This window comes from Gouania willdenowi, chromosome 10 (assembly GCF_900634775.1).
Source record: "Gouania willdenowi chromosome 10, fGouWil2.1, whole genome shotgun sequence".
Lineage (NCBI taxonomy): Eukaryota > Metazoa > Chordata > Actinopteri > Blenniiformes > Gobiesocidae > Gouania > Gouania willdenowi.
The window spans coordinates 35641539-35659996 of NC_041053.1; the positions used below are offsets into that span (position 1 = coordinate 35641539).

At 38.8% G+C, this 18458-nt stretch overlaps 1 protein-coding gene across 7 annotated transcripts in view; it reads right to left on the minus strand.

Annotated features, from left to right (window-relative positions):
* Nucleotides 1–7037: 7037 nt before the first annotated feature.
* The window catches only part of LOC114470578 (teneurin-3), a 293284-nt gene continuing 281863 nt past the window's right edge, over nucleotides 7038–18458 (minus strand). For 6 of the 7 annotated variants that reach the window (XM_028458831.1, XM_028458830.1, XM_028458827.1 and 3 more), the window contains 7 exons: nucleotides 14183–15066; nucleotides 12903–13078; nucleotides 12309–12544; nucleotides 11374–11670; nucleotides 8926–10537; nucleotides 8439–8569; nucleotides 7161–7913 (listed from right to left, as the gene is read on the minus strand). In XM_028458831.1, the coding sequence (XP_028314632.1) occupies nucleotides 7161–7913; nucleotides 8439–8569; nucleotides 8926–10537; nucleotides 11374–11670; nucleotides 12309–12544; nucleotides 12903–13078; nucleotides 14183–15066 (4089 nt within the window). Of the gene's footprint in view, nucleotides 7914–8438; nucleotides 8570–8925; nucleotides 10538–11373; nucleotides 11671–12308; nucleotides 12545–12902; nucleotides 13079–14182; nucleotides 15067–18458 lie in introns of all 7 variants that reach the window. The other variant, XM_028458826.1, reaches the window with a different exon arrangement.

The following is an 18458-nucleotide window of genomic DNA, read 5'->3' on the forward strand; positions in this document are numbered from 1 at the left end:
CCCGAAATTGCATCAAAAAACTACACGTAAAATTTTTCGCCAAATTTAATGAGATTTCACCCCCGTGAAAGGCCTCAAAAGTCCAAGATTAAGAAGAATCCTTTCAAAAACCTCTGGTGCTTGGGCCCTCATAATAATATTGGTGAAATTTAAAAATTCATATCCTGGTTCCTAATTGATTAGTTTTTATGAACTCCGTCTCTGTTATGTCTGTTTTGTCCCTCAATTGTCCCACCAAATTACATCCAGAGTTTAATTCTGTAAAACTGTGGGTGCCTGGAGGTTTGAGCTCTCTGAGTGTTCTTTTATTCATGTACGTTCTTAAACATGCAGGACTGCAGCTCTCTAGGAATATGTTGGAGACTCATGCTCTAAACTGAGTGTCTCCGTGGTGGTTAGGGTGTGTGTGTGTGTGTGTGTGTGTGTGTGTTGGCTTGCACATTGAACTGTCCCAAAAGTATTCAGCGAAAGGAAAGTAAGTAAACATTTAAAGATAAACTAAACATCATTTAGAAACATCTGGCATAAGCCGACCAAACAGTTTTGTAATGAAAAGCTTCAGATGAAGAAATAGTCCAGTTGTCTCAGGAAAGCAATCAAATCAAAAGAGTTTTTAAATACAGCCTCGGTGGACAACTTATATCACTGCAGGGCCACAAAAAATTCAATTCTTGGATCCGACGGCCGCATTATCAACATTCATATGAGCATTTAGAATAATGACCAATTTGAGCATTAATATTGGGTGTAGGTTTTTATTGCAGTCATTTTGTGTATTTTTGGAGTCATTTTGTGCATTTACTTTTTGGGCTGCACAGTAGTTGCCAGTTTCCCATGTCTGGCATGAAGCCAAAAAGGTTAATTATTTTATTAGTTGACAATAAACTAATATGCACATTAATCTCATTTAATCTCATCTACAGTTCTATTTACTGCAGTTTTTCAATCCCTCACTCATCTCATGCTGTGTATTATTGAGTAATTTCTTGTATTTTTATTGCTGTATTACATAATTATTGTCATTTTGTGTATTTCTGTTCTTATTTTGGCTATTTTGTACATTTTTCTGTTACTTTTGTGTATTTTTCTCATCATTTTGTGTGTTTTTAAAGGTGTTTGGATTGATTCACTTGTCTTATGTGTATTTGTGTCGTCATTTGGTGTATTTTATGTAATTGTTTATGTTCTTGGGTCATTTTGTGTACTTTTGTTGTCATTTGGAACATTTTTCAGTAATTACACATGTTTATTGGAGTTATTTTGTGTATTTTTGGAGTCGTTTTGTGAGTTTGATTACTTTGGGGGCTGCACAATAGTCGCTAGTTTCCCATGTCTGGCGTACAGCCAAACAGTACAATGTGTTTATTTTTATTAGTTGGTAATGAACTAACAATGTGGTTATATGTGCTTAGTTACACATTCATCTAATTTCCATAACTGCCGCCTTTCTGTTGTAAGGTGTGCAACAGTTGTATGTACTGTAAAGTGCAAAGTGTAAACCAATGTTGATCACAATGAAAGAATACAATTTGAATACAAATGTTGATTCATCCCCGAAAGAAATTGTGTCCGTAAGGAAGTTAATTACAGTTATCCGTCTTACAGGATGTTGAAACATTTTGTCATTGCGAGAGCGCTTCCTCACGACCACGTTCAACCAAATAACAGATTTGACAGAGTTATGCAACGAGCCTGATTTTCCTTTTCTCCTGCAGCTCTGATGTGGTTATTGCACAACGATAGTCGCTCTTTGATGTTCTTGCGAAGTCCTGGCAACTCTTTTATGTGAGCCTTTGAAGTAGGTCTTGTTTCACTGCGTTTGGTGATGAGCCGCGCAGTTACTTTGGCACTGCCTTCTGTGGTCACAGCGTGATACTGCAGCAGCACTGCGCTTCATTTCAATATCTCCTCTTTAACTATTCCATTTGACGCCTTTTTTTTAAAAAAAAAAAAAAAAAAAGGAAAACCTGGAGTATCCGGACGGGGTTATATTTCGACTGATTAATGACTTGATTCTTGAGCTTTTTGAAGTCTCGGCTCAAAGAAACATTGTTTTCCTCGCCTTTATGAAAGGGCAGCGATTGGTGGCGTGTCACTTTGTGATATGTAGATGAACATCTGTATGACTGGATGACTGTAAACCATGTATCTGCACCACTAGGGAGCATCAGAGGCCTTTTTCACTCTAAGGTAAGGTTTGAAAGCTTTATGTTGGCATCAGGGTTGGGGTTAATTATATTTGTAATTGCATAATTGATAATTAATTACAATTATGACATAATTATCACTGGAATTGACAAAATCTGTTGCTGTTGTATTCATAACTGAGTTGTAATTTATTTCAGATTATTGACTTTTTGTAATTGGAATGGAATAAGACTTTTTTTAACAATTTGAGCCCATTTTTGCTTTTTTTTTTTTTTCAACTACATCAAACTTGCCATATTTTAACCTATTTTTTTATCACTTTTTCTTGTCATATTTTTACTCCTTTTAATGTATTTTTGCTACATTAGTCCCATTTCTGACACTTCTCCATCACATTCCAATGCCTTTTTCTGCACATTTTTTCCACTTTCAGGACATTTTTGGTTTGAAAGCTTTTTAATATGTTGGCATCAGAGTTGGGGTGCATTGTAATTGTAATCGCATAATTGATAATAAGTTACAGTTATGACGTAATTATAATTGTAACTGTAATTTGAAAAAAAATCTGTTGCTGCTGTATTCATCATTGAATTGTAATTGAGTTCAGATTACTGACTTTGTAATTGTAATTGGGATGGACATTCTATTATTACTGTAATATGGTTCCACAGATTTGTGTTTCATTAAATTGTAATTGACAGTTATTGGCTTACACATACATAGTTAACAATTATTATTAAAGTTATTAAAGTTTTCCCATTACCTGTCAGTTCTCTTGAGGATCATTTTACCATTAAAAAATAAATAAATATATTGAGTGGTATACAGACGGAAAAAAGGCTCAGACGCCTACACCAAAAATATTAATACCAATATTTTCATTGATTAGGAAGCCTAACAAGGTAACCAAGAGATGAGAAACAAATTAGATCATATTTTTCAGTGTATTCTGATTTAGGACCCGTTTTATGGGCTTATTTATTTCGATTTTAGTAATTGTGATGAATTGAATTTAAACTTTAGTAACTGAGAACGTAATTGTAATTGACTTTCAGGGGAAAATAATAATACTCATTTTAGTTATTGGAAAAAATGCCGTTCATCGTAATAATAGAGTTGTAATTGAACATGGACAATTGACAAAGTAATTGTAATAAAAAAAAATGTAATTGACCCCGAACCCTAGTTGTCATGGTTGAGTTTTCAGGCAGGGGTTTGATGGTGTTTGAAAGTCACTGTAGGTATTCGTTCAAAATACAAGGTTTGTGGAAGTTCACTGTAATTTAAATGCGATAGAACAAAAGACGCCTCATATGGAAGCTTAAAGAAATGACTTCATTACAGGCAGTTGGGGGGTAGGGAGGGGATATACCCGGAGGGAGTCTGATGAGAAGGTGTGAATCTTAATATTTTGAATTGAGCATCTATTCAAAGAGATGCTATAGCTTTGTTGAGCTGCAGATGACAGAAAATGTTGTGTATGAGGAATTAAATAAAATGAGAGAAATGTGGGGGATGCAGCAGCATTCAAGACGAGGTCAGAACAAACAGGATGAAACAAGTTTAAAGCAAAGAATCTCCTGCTCCCATTTGGTTTGACATGCTGTTTGAAGTTTACCATAACAAGACACCAGTGTTATACAAAGGAGCTGTTCTCAGTGCAGAGAGAGCTTCGTCCTCAAACCCCCACCGGGCTTTGATGAACCTGATCTGCAATGAAATTGATCAGAATTGACTTGTGTTTAAATATAGGCTGTTAAATATTCACAGCTGCGTGTTAAGATCATGATGATGATCGCCTTGATCGTCTCTCGTGCTCACGTTTATGTACCATTAAGTTTTGAACTGTGAATTTTAGTTTTCAACTGGTTGTGGTTACTATATCATCGCCGTGCACATAACTACTGGAGAAATTTGGATTTTTCAGACCCTTAAAGGTCCCATATCATGCTATTTTTCATCCATCTCCATTTGTTCTAAGAACCCCAAAAACACAGTATTTGAGGTTTATTTTCCCAAACTCGCCTGTTTTCCAGAGTTTTAGCCTCTGAAAAGTCACTTTCTGAGCAACTCTACACAAACGGGCTGATTTGCGTCCCACTTATGCATATTCATGAGTGGGCATGTCTATAGATGGGACACTGACTTCCTACTCACAGTGACATAGGGCCAGAGGACGGCCCGCCCTCCTCCCACCCACTCCGTAGCTGAGCTCATGCTGCTTTATAAACACAAGACAGAGCGTGGGGGCGGGGCGTTTGCCGGTACATACATAGACTGTGGAAAATACATACAAAGCACTGCGTGAAGGATGTTGAAATCCTCACCTTCGTGGGTGTGTCTGTTTACATGTCAATCACGACAGAGAGCTTCCTGGAGGCGCCGTTTCTCCAGCTCAGTGCCGCGTCAAATTCGTCATCAAAGTGGGAACGCTTCATCAAATTGGAGCGAGGTGTTTGGGCTCCCCCTGCAGTATGAAAGGAGCAAATCACCCTCTTACTAACGATTGAGGGAATCAATGAAAAAAACAGTGTGAAGCCCTAATAGCACTTTTATGATGTTTAAAGCATCCAAGAGCAGGGGTTCTCAACCTTGTGGTCAGGACCCCATTTGGGGTTACAGATGCCTTCAAGAAACATAATATTTTTGAGCCCATTTTTGCAAATATACCAAACTTGCCATATTTTAACCTATTTTCATAACTTTTTCTTGCCATATTGTTGCTCCTTTTAATGCATTTTTACGACATTACTCCCATTTCTGCCACCTCTCTATCAAATTTCAATGCCTTTTCTGCACATTTTTTCCACCTTCAAGACATTTTCGGCACTTATAAACCCTTTCCCACCTAATGTCACATATGTTGACCTGCTCACTTTTAACTTCTTCACCATATTTCATGCTTATTTTTATTAATTTAGCCACACACATGATTTGTCATGCCCATTAGTAGCCAGTTTAAAGTTGTTCCTACTTTTTCAATTACATTAAAAACAAAAATTCTTCAAAGACGTCTAATATTCCTCACGTCATTTAAACACAATTTAATGCCATTTGCAGCCCTGAAGGCCAAAGTGCAACAATCTGTTCTTTGAATATTTTCACTTAAATATTAAGATCTTTGTAGTAGCTTTGTAATTAACCTAGAGTACCTGTACTTGTCATGTGTAATATAAAAAGTGTTGAATGTATGACCAATAAACAAAAAAGGTGAGCAGCGCATCAGGTCCAGTATCATTTACTGTAAATGTGAAGTATGTTTGTTTTATTTGTGAGTTGGTTCCTGTTTGTAGTAATGTTATGAATAATAGTTGGTTTTTCTCTATCTATCTATCTATCTATCTATCTATCTATCTATCTATCTATCTATCTATCTATCTGTTTCTCTTGCGCTTTGTCCTTCTCTCTCTTCCTCCTAATCAGAAGCTGGTTAAAAGAACAGATGTATCAAGTTGAAATCAGCAGGAAGATGCAGTGGGTGTGATTAAAGCTCCATAATAAACTCTAACTCATCTTAAGGCAAAACCCTTAAGTGTCATTGAGTCCCTTAACTGTAGAAGACTGACTAATATTTAGAAAAGTCGTCTTTTAGGAGCAATCACAGTCTCCAAAAGTGTCTTTTGTTCTTAATGTAATCATTTCCATAAACATAATTAGTAAAGGGAAAAAAGTTTGAATTTGCAGGTTTTCTGGTTTCTTCAAAAGCCAAACATCTACAAAAAAAAAAAATACAAAATATCAATTTAATCTACATTCAGCATTTTTAACATTGGCTAAAAAACAAACAGCATATCTATATTTGGTTGCACTGTAATCTATTTTTTTAATATGTTAGCGGGTTTCATGAAATAATCGTGTTTATAAAATATTCATCGGACAGGAAGCAGAGGCATAAGGTATTATGCCCAATAAACATTAAATTTAGTGGAAGTCGCACTTAACTGCGTGCCACTGATACATTGCTTTTTGCAAATACTCGTCACCACATGCACAGCTTTCAGTTAATTACTCAAACAGAGGTTTGTGTGGAAACCCAGCGTTGGAAAATGTTCAGAAAAATGTGGCTTTTAAAATATTAACAAACCAACAGATTTATTGTCTGTGATAAAACATTAAAAAACAATAAAATCAAAAGCAGCCAGACTTTATTCATGTATAAACACAACATAAATTACTGATAATATGACTAATACAGACATTTATTCAGTTTCTTTAAAAAAAAACACACCATAAAACTCTTGTATAATTTACAAAATATGGTGTCCCTGTGCTATTGCTCCCCATCCCTCCCCTACAGAGTTTCGGAAACCTTTGCAGTCCTTAAATTTCACAATGAATATTGAGTACTAAACAAACATGTTTCTTTTTTTCCATTCAAAAGCATCTCAAGGAGCATAAGACATTTTGTTCTTTTGATGTTTACAGTGCTAAATCTGGAATACATCGTGGTTGTTTTGTGAGAGTATTTCTAACATCATAAGTTTCTAATGAATATAAAATATAATAATAATAATAAATCGTCGAAGGTCACCACTAACTCTGGGAGTGTGAACCCATGAGCCTGGTACCTCTAAAGAAGTGCAGATATGCATCATGTAAACAATTCCTTTGCTCCTATAATACTTTGTTGTGTCACACTTGATTAAAACAAATAAAATCCAACACAAAACACTGAAATGAGATATCTCTTATTTCTCTGCTGAAGAGTCCACAGTTCAAAAGGCTTGTGCTACAGAGGAACTGACCTGTATTTGCCATATTGAGGCTCAGTGTAGTTGTCCATTTACTCTGTAGTCTGTAGGTCACAATGCACAGCATTGCTGTTGACCATTCCTTCCCTTTCAGTCTCTTTCATTTGTTCTTTTTGATTTTTAAAAATTATTTTTTTGACATATTTTTATTACAAAAACACACTTACACTCAAAGTACACACCAGCAACAGTTGAGCTTCATTTCTTTCATCGGGTCTCAACCAAAAAAAGTCTCTTTGGCAGAAAATGCACCTCGTTTTGTTACCTTTTTCCAATTTCACTTTGCCGAAGAAAGTGAATGTTGTTGGTGCTATCTGCTAATTCTGGGTACTGCTCAATAGATAACACATAGTACCCGTCATACCCCAACACTTTGCCACTACTTAGAAGCTGCCTTTTCTCCCCCTCTGTCCAAGGACGAACCCCTTCCTCGCCATCTCTGACACGTTGCTGCTCTCTGGCCCATGCGCCCGCTAGAGCACGCTGACGTGCAAGCTCCACAACCCGAGCTTTCTCCTCATCCACCGTAGATCCGTAGCGAATATGGAAAGCCAGAGCGCCGGCACGAATTTCCACATCTGCAAAACGCCGAGTTCTGCTGTCCATAACTGTGGTGGATTGGGAAACGGTCACATTGATTCCGTTCTCCAGGGTTTTGTGTCCACTGGTGAGGTGCAGTGCTGCAAGGTCGGCGTCGGGAAGTCCCGGTTTGACAAAGTAGTGTGTATCCCGTCCTTCGATTGTAAAGTGAAGGTCCTCAAGATAGAATGCATTGTTAAGGATTGTGGCAACCTTGATGCAGTCCTCGCCGGCTACGTTGAGAGTGTGAGTGTGGACGCTGCCCTTGTAGATGGCAAACATAACGGCTCTTCCAATAGGCGACTTTGCAGCTGAGAACCACAGCCAAGATTTCTCACCTCGACGCCCTCGACTAAGATGAACCTCTGGCAGCCGCTCGAATGACAAGAGAGCGTGTGCTTGCCTGGTTACTTCTTGCTGGACCCCAGAGATAGACTGTAGGGAAAGTGCAGTGAAACGTTAACGCTTGAACATAACAGAACGTGACTCTCCAGGCTATTTAGGACCAGCTATGAATCTGCTTCAAAGGCTTTCTCGTTCCTGTTGAGGAGAATGTCATTTTTAAGCTGTGCTCCAAAGCCAAATTTAGATAAATCCCCCCTCTGACAAATTTAATGCACAGCACCTTCTGCATAAGGCCGGAAAAGCATTGCACACAAAATAAACAGCATTTAAATGTATTCAGCTGGTGACTAGGACAATGCAGAGGAAAGAAGATTTGTTTTTTTCCACATTTATTTTTCTCTTATTATGCAAATATATTCTAATTATAATTTACATTCTTTGAAATAAATTGCTGTCCAATTAGGAAATGGCAGCCTCAAAACAGATGTAGAAGCAATGACTAAAAAAGAAAAGTTGTTATATTGTTATCGCTTGTCTTCTGCACCAGCAAAAGTCTTTATTTACACTGAAGTCAACATATTTTCAGTATATGAGGAAGATACTAAGTTTACTCACCGGGAGATCATCCCAGAGCTGACTCTTCATCAGCTCGTATGATGGCATGCTCAAATCAAACTTAGGGACCGGGAATCCAGGTATGGTGTTGTGGAGATGAAAGCCAAAAGTTACAAGCCAGCTGTTGACATCTGAAATCAGAAATTAAGGAAAGAGTTTGAAGTTTTCATTATTATTAGGTTTAAACCTCAGAGTTTTAACATGTTTTAGTCAACACTGATGTTTAGTTAAAATAAAGAGTTAAGTGTTTTGGAACGTGCTAAGTGGTTAGTAATTGGTGTAAAATTACTAAAAAAAAAAAATGCATGATTACACACCTATTATAGCACAACATTTTGGTAATTAGACACATTACCAGTTGATATGTAAATGGACAGATAATTAAGTGAGACTAAACATATTCCAAAAGTCCTCTTTTTGTTTCTAATAACATAATTCTACCAATATCAGAAGATTATGACATGCTGTTCATAAAAAAGACCCTTACCTGCAACATACTCTCGTAATTCATGGACTTTGCTGATGGGGTTGTTATTTCTAAACATGTACAAGTTAAATGGCGCAGGCTCTTTGCCAATTTTTTTCAAAATAGATATGTCGGGAATAGTCCACCTTCCAGACATTATATCATAATCTTGCTCTCCAAAGTGCAGCAGTTTGGTTAAAGGATCATACAGTCCTCCGTGAAACCCAAGAACAAGTTGAAAGTCTGGATTGGAGTCAAAGTAGATCTCGCCATATGCTGTGTACTGGAGCTGTTTTACCAGGAGGCCGTTGCTGGTGAAGACAGCCAAAGGTGTGCCAGTGTTATCACAAGCAATGTAGAACTCCTCCCCACTGCTGATTTCCATGGCAAAGAGATGACCCTGGAGATCATAGTAGAAGGAGGTGATCTCAGAACTGGAATGATTGTATATGTGTGTTATCCGTGCTGGGTAGCTCAGGTCTGCATAGAAGTATTGCAAGTGCTGCCCTAAGCTGGTCTTGGTAGATACTCTGCGGCCTAGTCCATCGTAGCGGTACTGAATTGTCCAGCCACTGCTCTTGCTGTAGACACGAACCAACAATCCTTTAGAGTTGTATTCAAATATTTCTGTTCCCCTCTGACGGAGAAATCCGTCTTCATCCATCCTGTACTGGATGTCTCCGAGGCGAGTGATGCGATCTCTCAAATCGTAACGCAAAGGAAGAAGTCTAGCACTGTTTCCTGCATTCAGGAGATGCAGGTTGCCATTCAGGTCGTATGTATAGCGCCACATCACCTTGTCGTTTAGGTAAACAGTCTGGAGCTGGCCATCAACATCATATTCGTAGCTGTACTTAGTAGTGTTGGCAAAAGGACCGATCTTTATCTCTCGCTTGATGACTCTGCCCACGTCGTCATACTGGAAGGTAATCCAGTACATAAGCGAGCGGAATATCTCATACTGGATCTCTTTTATGCGCCCATGTGCATCAAAGTGTTTGGTGTAAGTCATGACTGCAGTAGATATAATTTGATTAATGTCATAATAGATTACTCCAAACTTTCCAAACTGCTCAATCTTTCCTGAGATGTCATCAAACTGGTACAAGTCAATGGGCAGAGGCGTTTCATTGATGACGCCCTGTACACTGGTCACACGCAGACTGCTGTCATAAGTGTAATCAAAGCGGGCATTGACCATGCCATCCTCGCTGAAGCGGAAAATCTGCCTGTCAACTAAGGGACCCACTTGACGATAGCGAATAGAGCAGATGAAGCCTTCATTCTGTAGGTTGACGGTCTTCAGTACACCTGCTGTTTCGTCGTAGGTGAAGCTGACCCTCGTGCTGTCGTACAAGATCTCTGACACTTTATTCTGTCGACGGTACCTGTACACAATTCTACGGCCAGTGCCTAGGTGTGCTATTCTCAGTAGGAGTCCATCTTCAGCATAGTCCACGGCTACTGAGGCGTTGCTTTCAGGGGGATGATAGAGGTTCCTGTAGTAACCCACTGAACGGATGGTCTGCATTGTGTAGCGGGCTACGCTGGGCATGGTGACAGCAGAGAGCCGGTCCAAAGTGTCAAAGTCAAATATGTACTGTCTCTGACTGTGCAGCAGCAGAACCATGGACTAAAGAGAAAACAGAAGAGAGAAAGCTCCTTAGTTAGAACAATCTGCTGAACCAAAAGTCCCTGGCCTATAATAAGGCTTTGCCTGCTGTCAGCAGTTTGCTTTTAGGGCTCTTGACCTAACAACCTCATCCTCCACTAACCTGAGGTTCTTGGTGTTCCCTGAGTATTTTGACACTTATGTCAAAGGGTCAAAAAATTCTGAGATGATTGGACTAAATTACACTAACAGACATTTATCTGCCTACATTATAGGACTACCAGATATCTCAGTGATGTTTTTATTATAATGGTGGAAGAATCTAGCAGAAGCCAGTTCATTGCAGTTCAAAATGTATAGTCTTTATTATTGGGTGGTTTTTATTTATTGTTTGCACAGCATAAGCACCTGTGTGTGGAACTTATTCCCTGAATTCTAATAGTCAGGGACAGACCTCTACTTACTGCTGCTGTGAGCTGGGGGCTTGCTTTTCTTAGTCAACTCTTTGATACACTGCAGGAAAGCCATTAGATACACCGTGTTGCATTTTTATGGGTTGAACCAAGATTTTAAATAAAAGAAAGCTTCGTAGCTTATAAATGGCTCCCTCTAGCCCTGTTGAGGTAAACCAACTGAACAATTTTATACCACAGGTAAACGATGCCAACATTTTTGCTATTTAAAAGAAGGCATGATTGCTCTGTGGAGAACTTGGCCAACCACAGATGGTGCATATTTTAGCAAAAGAGTTAAAGCCCTGATGATGACCTGAGATGCACTACATCCTCTGGTGAGGATTCATCAATAGGTAATTAACGTTTAATTCACTACCTCCACTGATAAGGGTATGTTCTCACCTGCTCCAAGTAGGTGTAGCTCCATATTTTGCCATCTGCGAACACCCTGGAGATCAGGCGGCCTTGGCCGTCATACTCCAGCCTCTCAGTGGTAGGACCTCTTTGTAGAGCACTGATTTGCCCACTGCTCGTCCGGCTTACGTTCACCGGCAGCAGCTTACTGCTCGGTACCCAAAGGACTGGGTGGCCTGCAGTGTCATATATTATCTTTAGGAGGAACTTCCTGTGATCATCATAAATCTTCTCGGTCCTTAGGGTGCGATCATAATCAACGGAGAGAATATTGCGCCCATTCACCTGTGGGTAAAATTTTATTTAATCACAAAATGCAGTTAAGGTGTGTGAATAATAGCTGATAAAAGCAACCAACATATACCAATTATGTATGAGTGGAAATCAAATAGGAACTTCTTGATTTTAACATTGTTCTTTATGTGGCAGGCTCGATAAACTGTATTAGCAGCAATTTTTATGACGGTTGTCACAAAGATTAACACCCATTCCCAAGGATCATTAAACAGGAAGACACTCCGGCAATTGAGCAGGTACACTTAAATTATTGCCTCTTGAATTTAGTGGAGACGAAAAGGACTGCGAGGCAAAGTAACGGTGAGTTCATGAAGTAGTGTATATCATAAATTTAAGTTGGCGACAAGCAAGATTTTACTCTGGTACTTGAATTTTGATAACCCTCTATGATGGGGATTAATGTTGTGAATCATTGGTTTCAATGAAGGAAAATAAATGTGAAAAAGTTTTTATAAGGTTGTGATTGAACAGAATTCCTGTGAGTGATTTAAAATACCCACAACTTTTAAGACTCGTGAATGTAGATTTTAAGGAGTTTTTCTTTAACGCTCTGCTTGATTCCAAAGAAGAACATGTCAAACATCATTGACATTGTCTGGAAGTTTAGAAAACAGATATTAGCTTACCCTCAGCTTGCGTCCAAACACGATAACCTTTCCTCGTGCTTGTTCTTTGCGGAAGCGCCATTCCACCAAGTTTTGCCCGCTCTCCCCTGGTAAGCTCATATTGCGTCTGGCTACTGTTGGGTTGGCCGCGCCTGCAAGGATGTGTGGCTCTGTTTGATAGTGGGTGTCCATTCCATTGGCGTAGGTAATCCTCAATGAATTATCAAAGCCCACTTGATAGCTACTTTTGCACTGGTCTGCAGAGGGTTGACATGAAAGAGCAACTGAAATCAAAGTATTTTAACGTCAATACAAACAGTCTTTTTGAGTTTTTATGTGGTAATTATTCATTGGATATGGGCTCAGATAACTTGACTCTCTGGCCCTTACAGAGTGAGGAGCATGTAGTTTTTGGAGGTTGACACTCCTCTCTGACACCCAAACCCACACACTGGGAGAGTAATAATTTACACTGTCGCCTGTCAGGCCTTCAGAGTTGTAATGATATACGACTTAAGCTTACTTAACACTGCCCCGATGACCCCTAAAACAATGACATATAAATGCTAACAAAACAGCCACCCTGGTTGTGAAAAATGAGCAGGGAGCCCTTACCCTGCGCCAGAGAGTAGAAGGCACGGATGGTTGAGGTGTTGGTCGTGATGCTAATTTCCTCCTCCGTCATGGAGCTTTCAACGTCTACCGTCAAAGCGCTGTACATGTCCGTGTATAAGTTATTCACCATTCCGGTTGGGAACGTCACATTCATTAGACGGCCCTCACTGTCATAGCTGACAAAGAAGAAGATCAGATGACAAAACATTGACATGTATGAGGACTTTTTGTGCCACAACACAGTCAATTATCAGCTCATTCATACTGGGGTAGGTCAACACTTTCTTTCAATAAAGATGTCACTTTATTTTGTATATGCTCAACTTTTAGTGCATAGATGAAGAGCCGTCTTTTGAAACTTGGAGCATAATTCAAATATTGAATATGGAAGATAGTATCTCATCAACAATCAATTTAATTTTGAATAACATCATGTTAAATTCAATTATTTGGATGATTGATGTGCTTTTATATTGTTAAAATGAATGCTGTGCTGTTTTAGTCCTAGTAGGAATGTCATTCATAGCATAAAAAAGCTTGACAGCAAATCAAACAAGGGAGAAGTGTTCAGTCATTGTAACTTCAAAAACAAAAAAGGGTTAAAATAGAAAGTATTGGTGGTGCATCAAAATAAAATATACTTGGTCAGTTTTTTTCCTGTTTTTTTTTTTTTTTAATGCATGCTTGTCAACATAATGTACTTCACTGACAAACAAATCTATCGCACACCTACACACTATGCCTAACAGTATCAGCGGGAATTGGGAGGATTGTTAAGTAAACAGGCAAAGAGACAGTCCAGTTTAATTAGCTCATTTTGATCAGCTAAGGCAATTTTTACAATTAGGCTTCTGTAAAATGTATACTCCAAACATTCAACAAATTATGGAAAAGTACTAAATGTACAAAGTATACAAGCATGCATACAGATTGATTTGTTTAAATATAAATGAATCTGATGTTATACAAATAAATGTTAAAATTATAGTGGGATAGTTGGTAAGAAGTCCCCACAAAAAAAGAGCATTTTTATTGAGTCTTTAATCTGCAAGAATGCCTACGCAAAGCTTTTATCCCCAAGAAAACTGGAAGACTTTATGAAGCGCAAATCACATTAATTTAACACATTTGGATTAATGGGAAAATATAGGAGTTGTTAACATTTATTTTGTGTTTTCTGGATTGAAATTACTAAATAAATTGATTTTTACATTACTGTGGTTCTAGTGTGAAATGAAATGATTTCCCCTGGGTGACATTTGGAAGTCTCGCAAACTCACTCGTAGAAAGTTGTCCAGCCGATCTCTGACGTCTTTGTAGCCAGCAGCCCGTTATTACCATGGTAGGTGAGAAGCACTAACTCCTGACCTTGAGCTGTAAGAGTTTTCAGTCCTCCGTTGGTGCTCATTGTCAGCCAGATCACCTGGTTATCAGGAGCGACGATGCGAACTGGCATGCGGTTTGGATCTCGACGGATCCTCAGTGTGTTGCCGCTGCTGTCAGTAACCGCTGTGATGTCGTTCTCCGTGCTGTAGCTAAATGTGTACTTTGGATCTCCGGTAAGCAAACTGGCAGTGTGCTGGTGAGTGCCATTGCTGTCAAACACATACAGCTCCTGGGCATCGGGGGAGGCCACCTCGAATGTGCTGATGCTGGAAGTCGAGATGGGGCCATTTCTAGAGATGGCCCGAATGCGAATGTTGCCAAGGTCTGCCACATACAGTGTCCCATCTGGTGCTGCCACCAAAGATGACGGTGCATTGAGCCTTGCATCTTTAGCGTAACCATCCCCTGCCTGATAACAGTCACAGTTTGCATCGTTCTTGCAGTCGCAGTCAGAGGGGGCCCCGGCCAAATGGGTGATCTCACCATCCACAGAAACCTTTCGGATCCTGCTCATCTTTCTCTCGTCTGTCTCGGCTATGTAGATGGCACCGTGATATGATATAGAAATGGAGACGGCTGACTCCAGAGGGCTGAGCTGTGCTCTCTGTCCTCCTGATGCTCCCTTTTCCAACCCTGCCAGCGGGCAGTGGAGAGGTCGGCCAGCTGCAATGCTTACTTGACCATTCTCTGTGATGCGCAGCACAATGTTGTTATCCAGAACATACAGTGAGTTGTCCATTGGGCTGACAGCTAAGTCCGTGGGCCACTCCAAAATCACCTGAAATAGAAATCATCAGGTCAGGACAATGCTTAACTAGCTTGACATTCAGGACAGAATTAAAAGCTAGATGTACACTCCCGACCAAAAAATGTAGAAAACCCTAATATTTCCAGTTATTTATTGCAATTCAAGTTGTGCAAGTCCAATGAATAGCTTGAAATGGTACAAAGGTAAGTACTGAACAGCCAGAGGTTTAAAAAAGGTTTGGTGACCCAAAACTGAAAAATAATGTACATTTCAGAATTATACAAATAGGCCTTTTTCAGGGAACACAAACTAAGTTAAGGCTGTTCTGCAGCAATGAAGGTTGAATCAGCCTTGAAAGCTGGTGCTACAAATTCCTACAGGTGTTCCAACTTTTCTTGGTTACTTCCAACCTCCTCTGTCTGCATAAAAGCAGTTTTGAACACACTGTGGTACCAGACCCTCATGAACATCAGGTGAACAGTATTGTTCATGGATTCCATCATTTCTTTTTCAACTCAAATTACTTATTAGTTCTATGCTTTCATTTCAGAGATGACATAATAAACTGAATAATTTTCAGTATAAACCTGGAAGAAGTATGGTGTTCTACAACTTTTGACCGGTAGTGTATATCACAACATATATTGTGTATTTTAACCCTCAATAGTTTAAAGATGTCTTTTTCCACAGCTCATTATGGACAGTAGATGCTAAAGGTCAAAAAAGTTGCAAACACAGGAAACCCTTTCATAAAAGGTATTTTTGAAGTTTTATGGCCGTCTGTCAAAGTACATCCGAGGTTTGAAAAGAAGCAGAAACTCCTCTGCAGTATTCATGAATAAAACCAAGTTTGTAGACAAAGAGAAATACCAATGTGGTAAAAGATGATAGCAGAAAGTCATTTGTATGTCAGGAAAAGTATTGTTCTGTGGTTGAGCAGCACAAAAAGACAAATCCACTTTTAAAAGTTGTTTCTACGTTTTTCTTAACACCCAAACCACGTTTTTAATGTTTGGTGAACTAAAAAAGATGTCAATTGTTGAAGGAAAATATTCTTCACAATCTGGGTTGTTACACCATCCAAAAACAAAAGACAGTGCATGGAACCTTAGTTGGAGACAGTGAGGTTTTCTTTAAGAGGCACCAGAATTTGAAATTAGCACAACACAAGGTGCAGCAGTTTGGAAAATGGTTCAAGGGGGTTAGATTGAGATAATTTTGACATGTGTAGAGAAGAGATAGAGAATGTTTTGGACAAAGGATGCTGCAGATGGAGCTGCCAGGCAAACGAAAAAAGAGGAAGGCTACAGACGAGGCTTTACAGATGCAGTAAAGGGGGATATGAAGATGCTGAAGGATGCAAATGATGGGAGATAGAGGCAGATGACTTGGTGTGTTGACCCCTAAAGGGAACAGCCTAAAAAAAATGAAGGCTCAAATGTGATGTCTATGCTCGGTTGCATATCATTGTCTTATAATAGCTTTCCTCATGGAATTCAAAACAGATCTCCCCAAATGGAAGGAGAATCCTATCCATAATGGAAACTAGTGAAGAATGGAGTATACAAATGGCATAATTGTACTGATTCGTGTCATTTTCCTGCACAATTTGTCTTGTGTCGTGTGTTGTGAAATGAAATAACAATAAACCAGGTTACGGTGATCCATTAAATATAGAACATACATATTATTATGTCATAAATATTATCACATTGAAACTGAGAGCAGTATTATATGTGTCTTGGAGAATTTTTAGAACATATTACTTTTCAGCACCATAACCCCTGCCAGCTGTTACTATCCACCTGTCATACAAGTGACATGTGGGTATAAAAGGCTTACTGGTAACGGCACAAATGACTGGTCTGTTGTGAAATACACAACCGTGTCATTAAAACTGTCAAAACACTCCTGGATTGTGCGTTTTCCCAGCATAATTAATAATGAAACGTGGTGCCCTCATAACAGCCGCTGGTTAAAAAAAAAAGCTTGTAGCTGGTCCTCATGCTTGTATGCTGGTGGAAAACAAGCCCTCATTGGCGTTTTAATGTAATTAGCAAAATGTGACAAATGCAATCCTCCGTTGTTAAGTTCTCTAATGTTTGCCACCCACACACACACTGATTGCTTTCTTTTTTGTTTGCATTAAAACGGCTTGTTTTTCTGTCTACGGTTCTTATTTCTGACGGTGGTTTCTTCCTTTTTTTGCCAACATTTGGATGGAGAAAGTTCTGTGTGCTCGTCGGGGGTCATGTGAGTTTGACCGCTGTGGTCTTTAGAAATAACCTTTGTTTTATTTTGCTTTTGTTCGTGTACTCAACTGTATCTGCATCAAAACAACAGAAATCTAATTAAAATGTAAATGACTTGGTTTAAAACAAAGAAACACTTGCTTGGTGGACAAAAGGTGAGAGAAGCTGATCTTGAGGCCAATTTGCTTTTACTTTTAAACTTAATATAGGATAGATTTGATAGAAATTCTCTTTTTTTCACTTAATTAGTGAGGATGCAGGAGGCATTGATCTGTTTTTTCTTCCATCTGCGTTAACTCCTCCTACACCATTTGTCTAATTTTGACAAATAAGCTATCAAAACGTTTCCCGAGATTTATGCTTAAACTTTTTGAGTTATTAAATTTTTTGTGAAGCTGCATTGACTTTTCAGCTCCGATCCCATTTAGCTCCTTTAGCTAGAGTGGAGCTGCTCCAGTTTTACCTAAAACTCTTTGCAAACAAATGACAAACCATTCAACCTTTAACATATTCAGCTCATCAACCTTTTTCACTCATTTCAACCTTTTTGCTAATGTTAAGCAATTGCTTGGTTAATGCTATTGCTAGGTTAATGCTATTGTTAGGATAATGCTATTGCCAGGTAAATGCTAATGTTAGGATAATGCTATTGCTAGGTAAATGCTAAGACTAAGATAATGCTATTGCAATGCAAAATGTGATTAATGCTAGGATAATGCTACTAGTAGGTTAGTGCTAATATTAGGTTATTGTTATTGCTAATGCTGATGATACGTTAGGGCTAATGCTAGGTTAATGCTAATGCTCGGTTAGTGCTAATGTTAGGCTAATGCTATTACTAGGTTAATGCTAATGTTGAGCTAATGCTATTACTAGGTTAATGCTACTATTAGGTTAATGCTATTGCTAATGCTGATGTTATGTTAGTGTTAATGCAAGAATAATGGTATTGCTTAGCTTGGTGAATGCTAATACTAGCTAATGCTATGATATTGCTATGTTAATGTTATGATAATGCTAGTTAATGCTATATTTATGCTAATGTTAAGTTAATGTTAAGCTAATGCTAAGCTAATGCTTAGCTAATGCAGTGCAACACGAGCCAGCACTTGTATCCTCACTTGCATTTTCTTCAGGAAATTCAAATATTGTAGTTATCTTAAGTCGCAT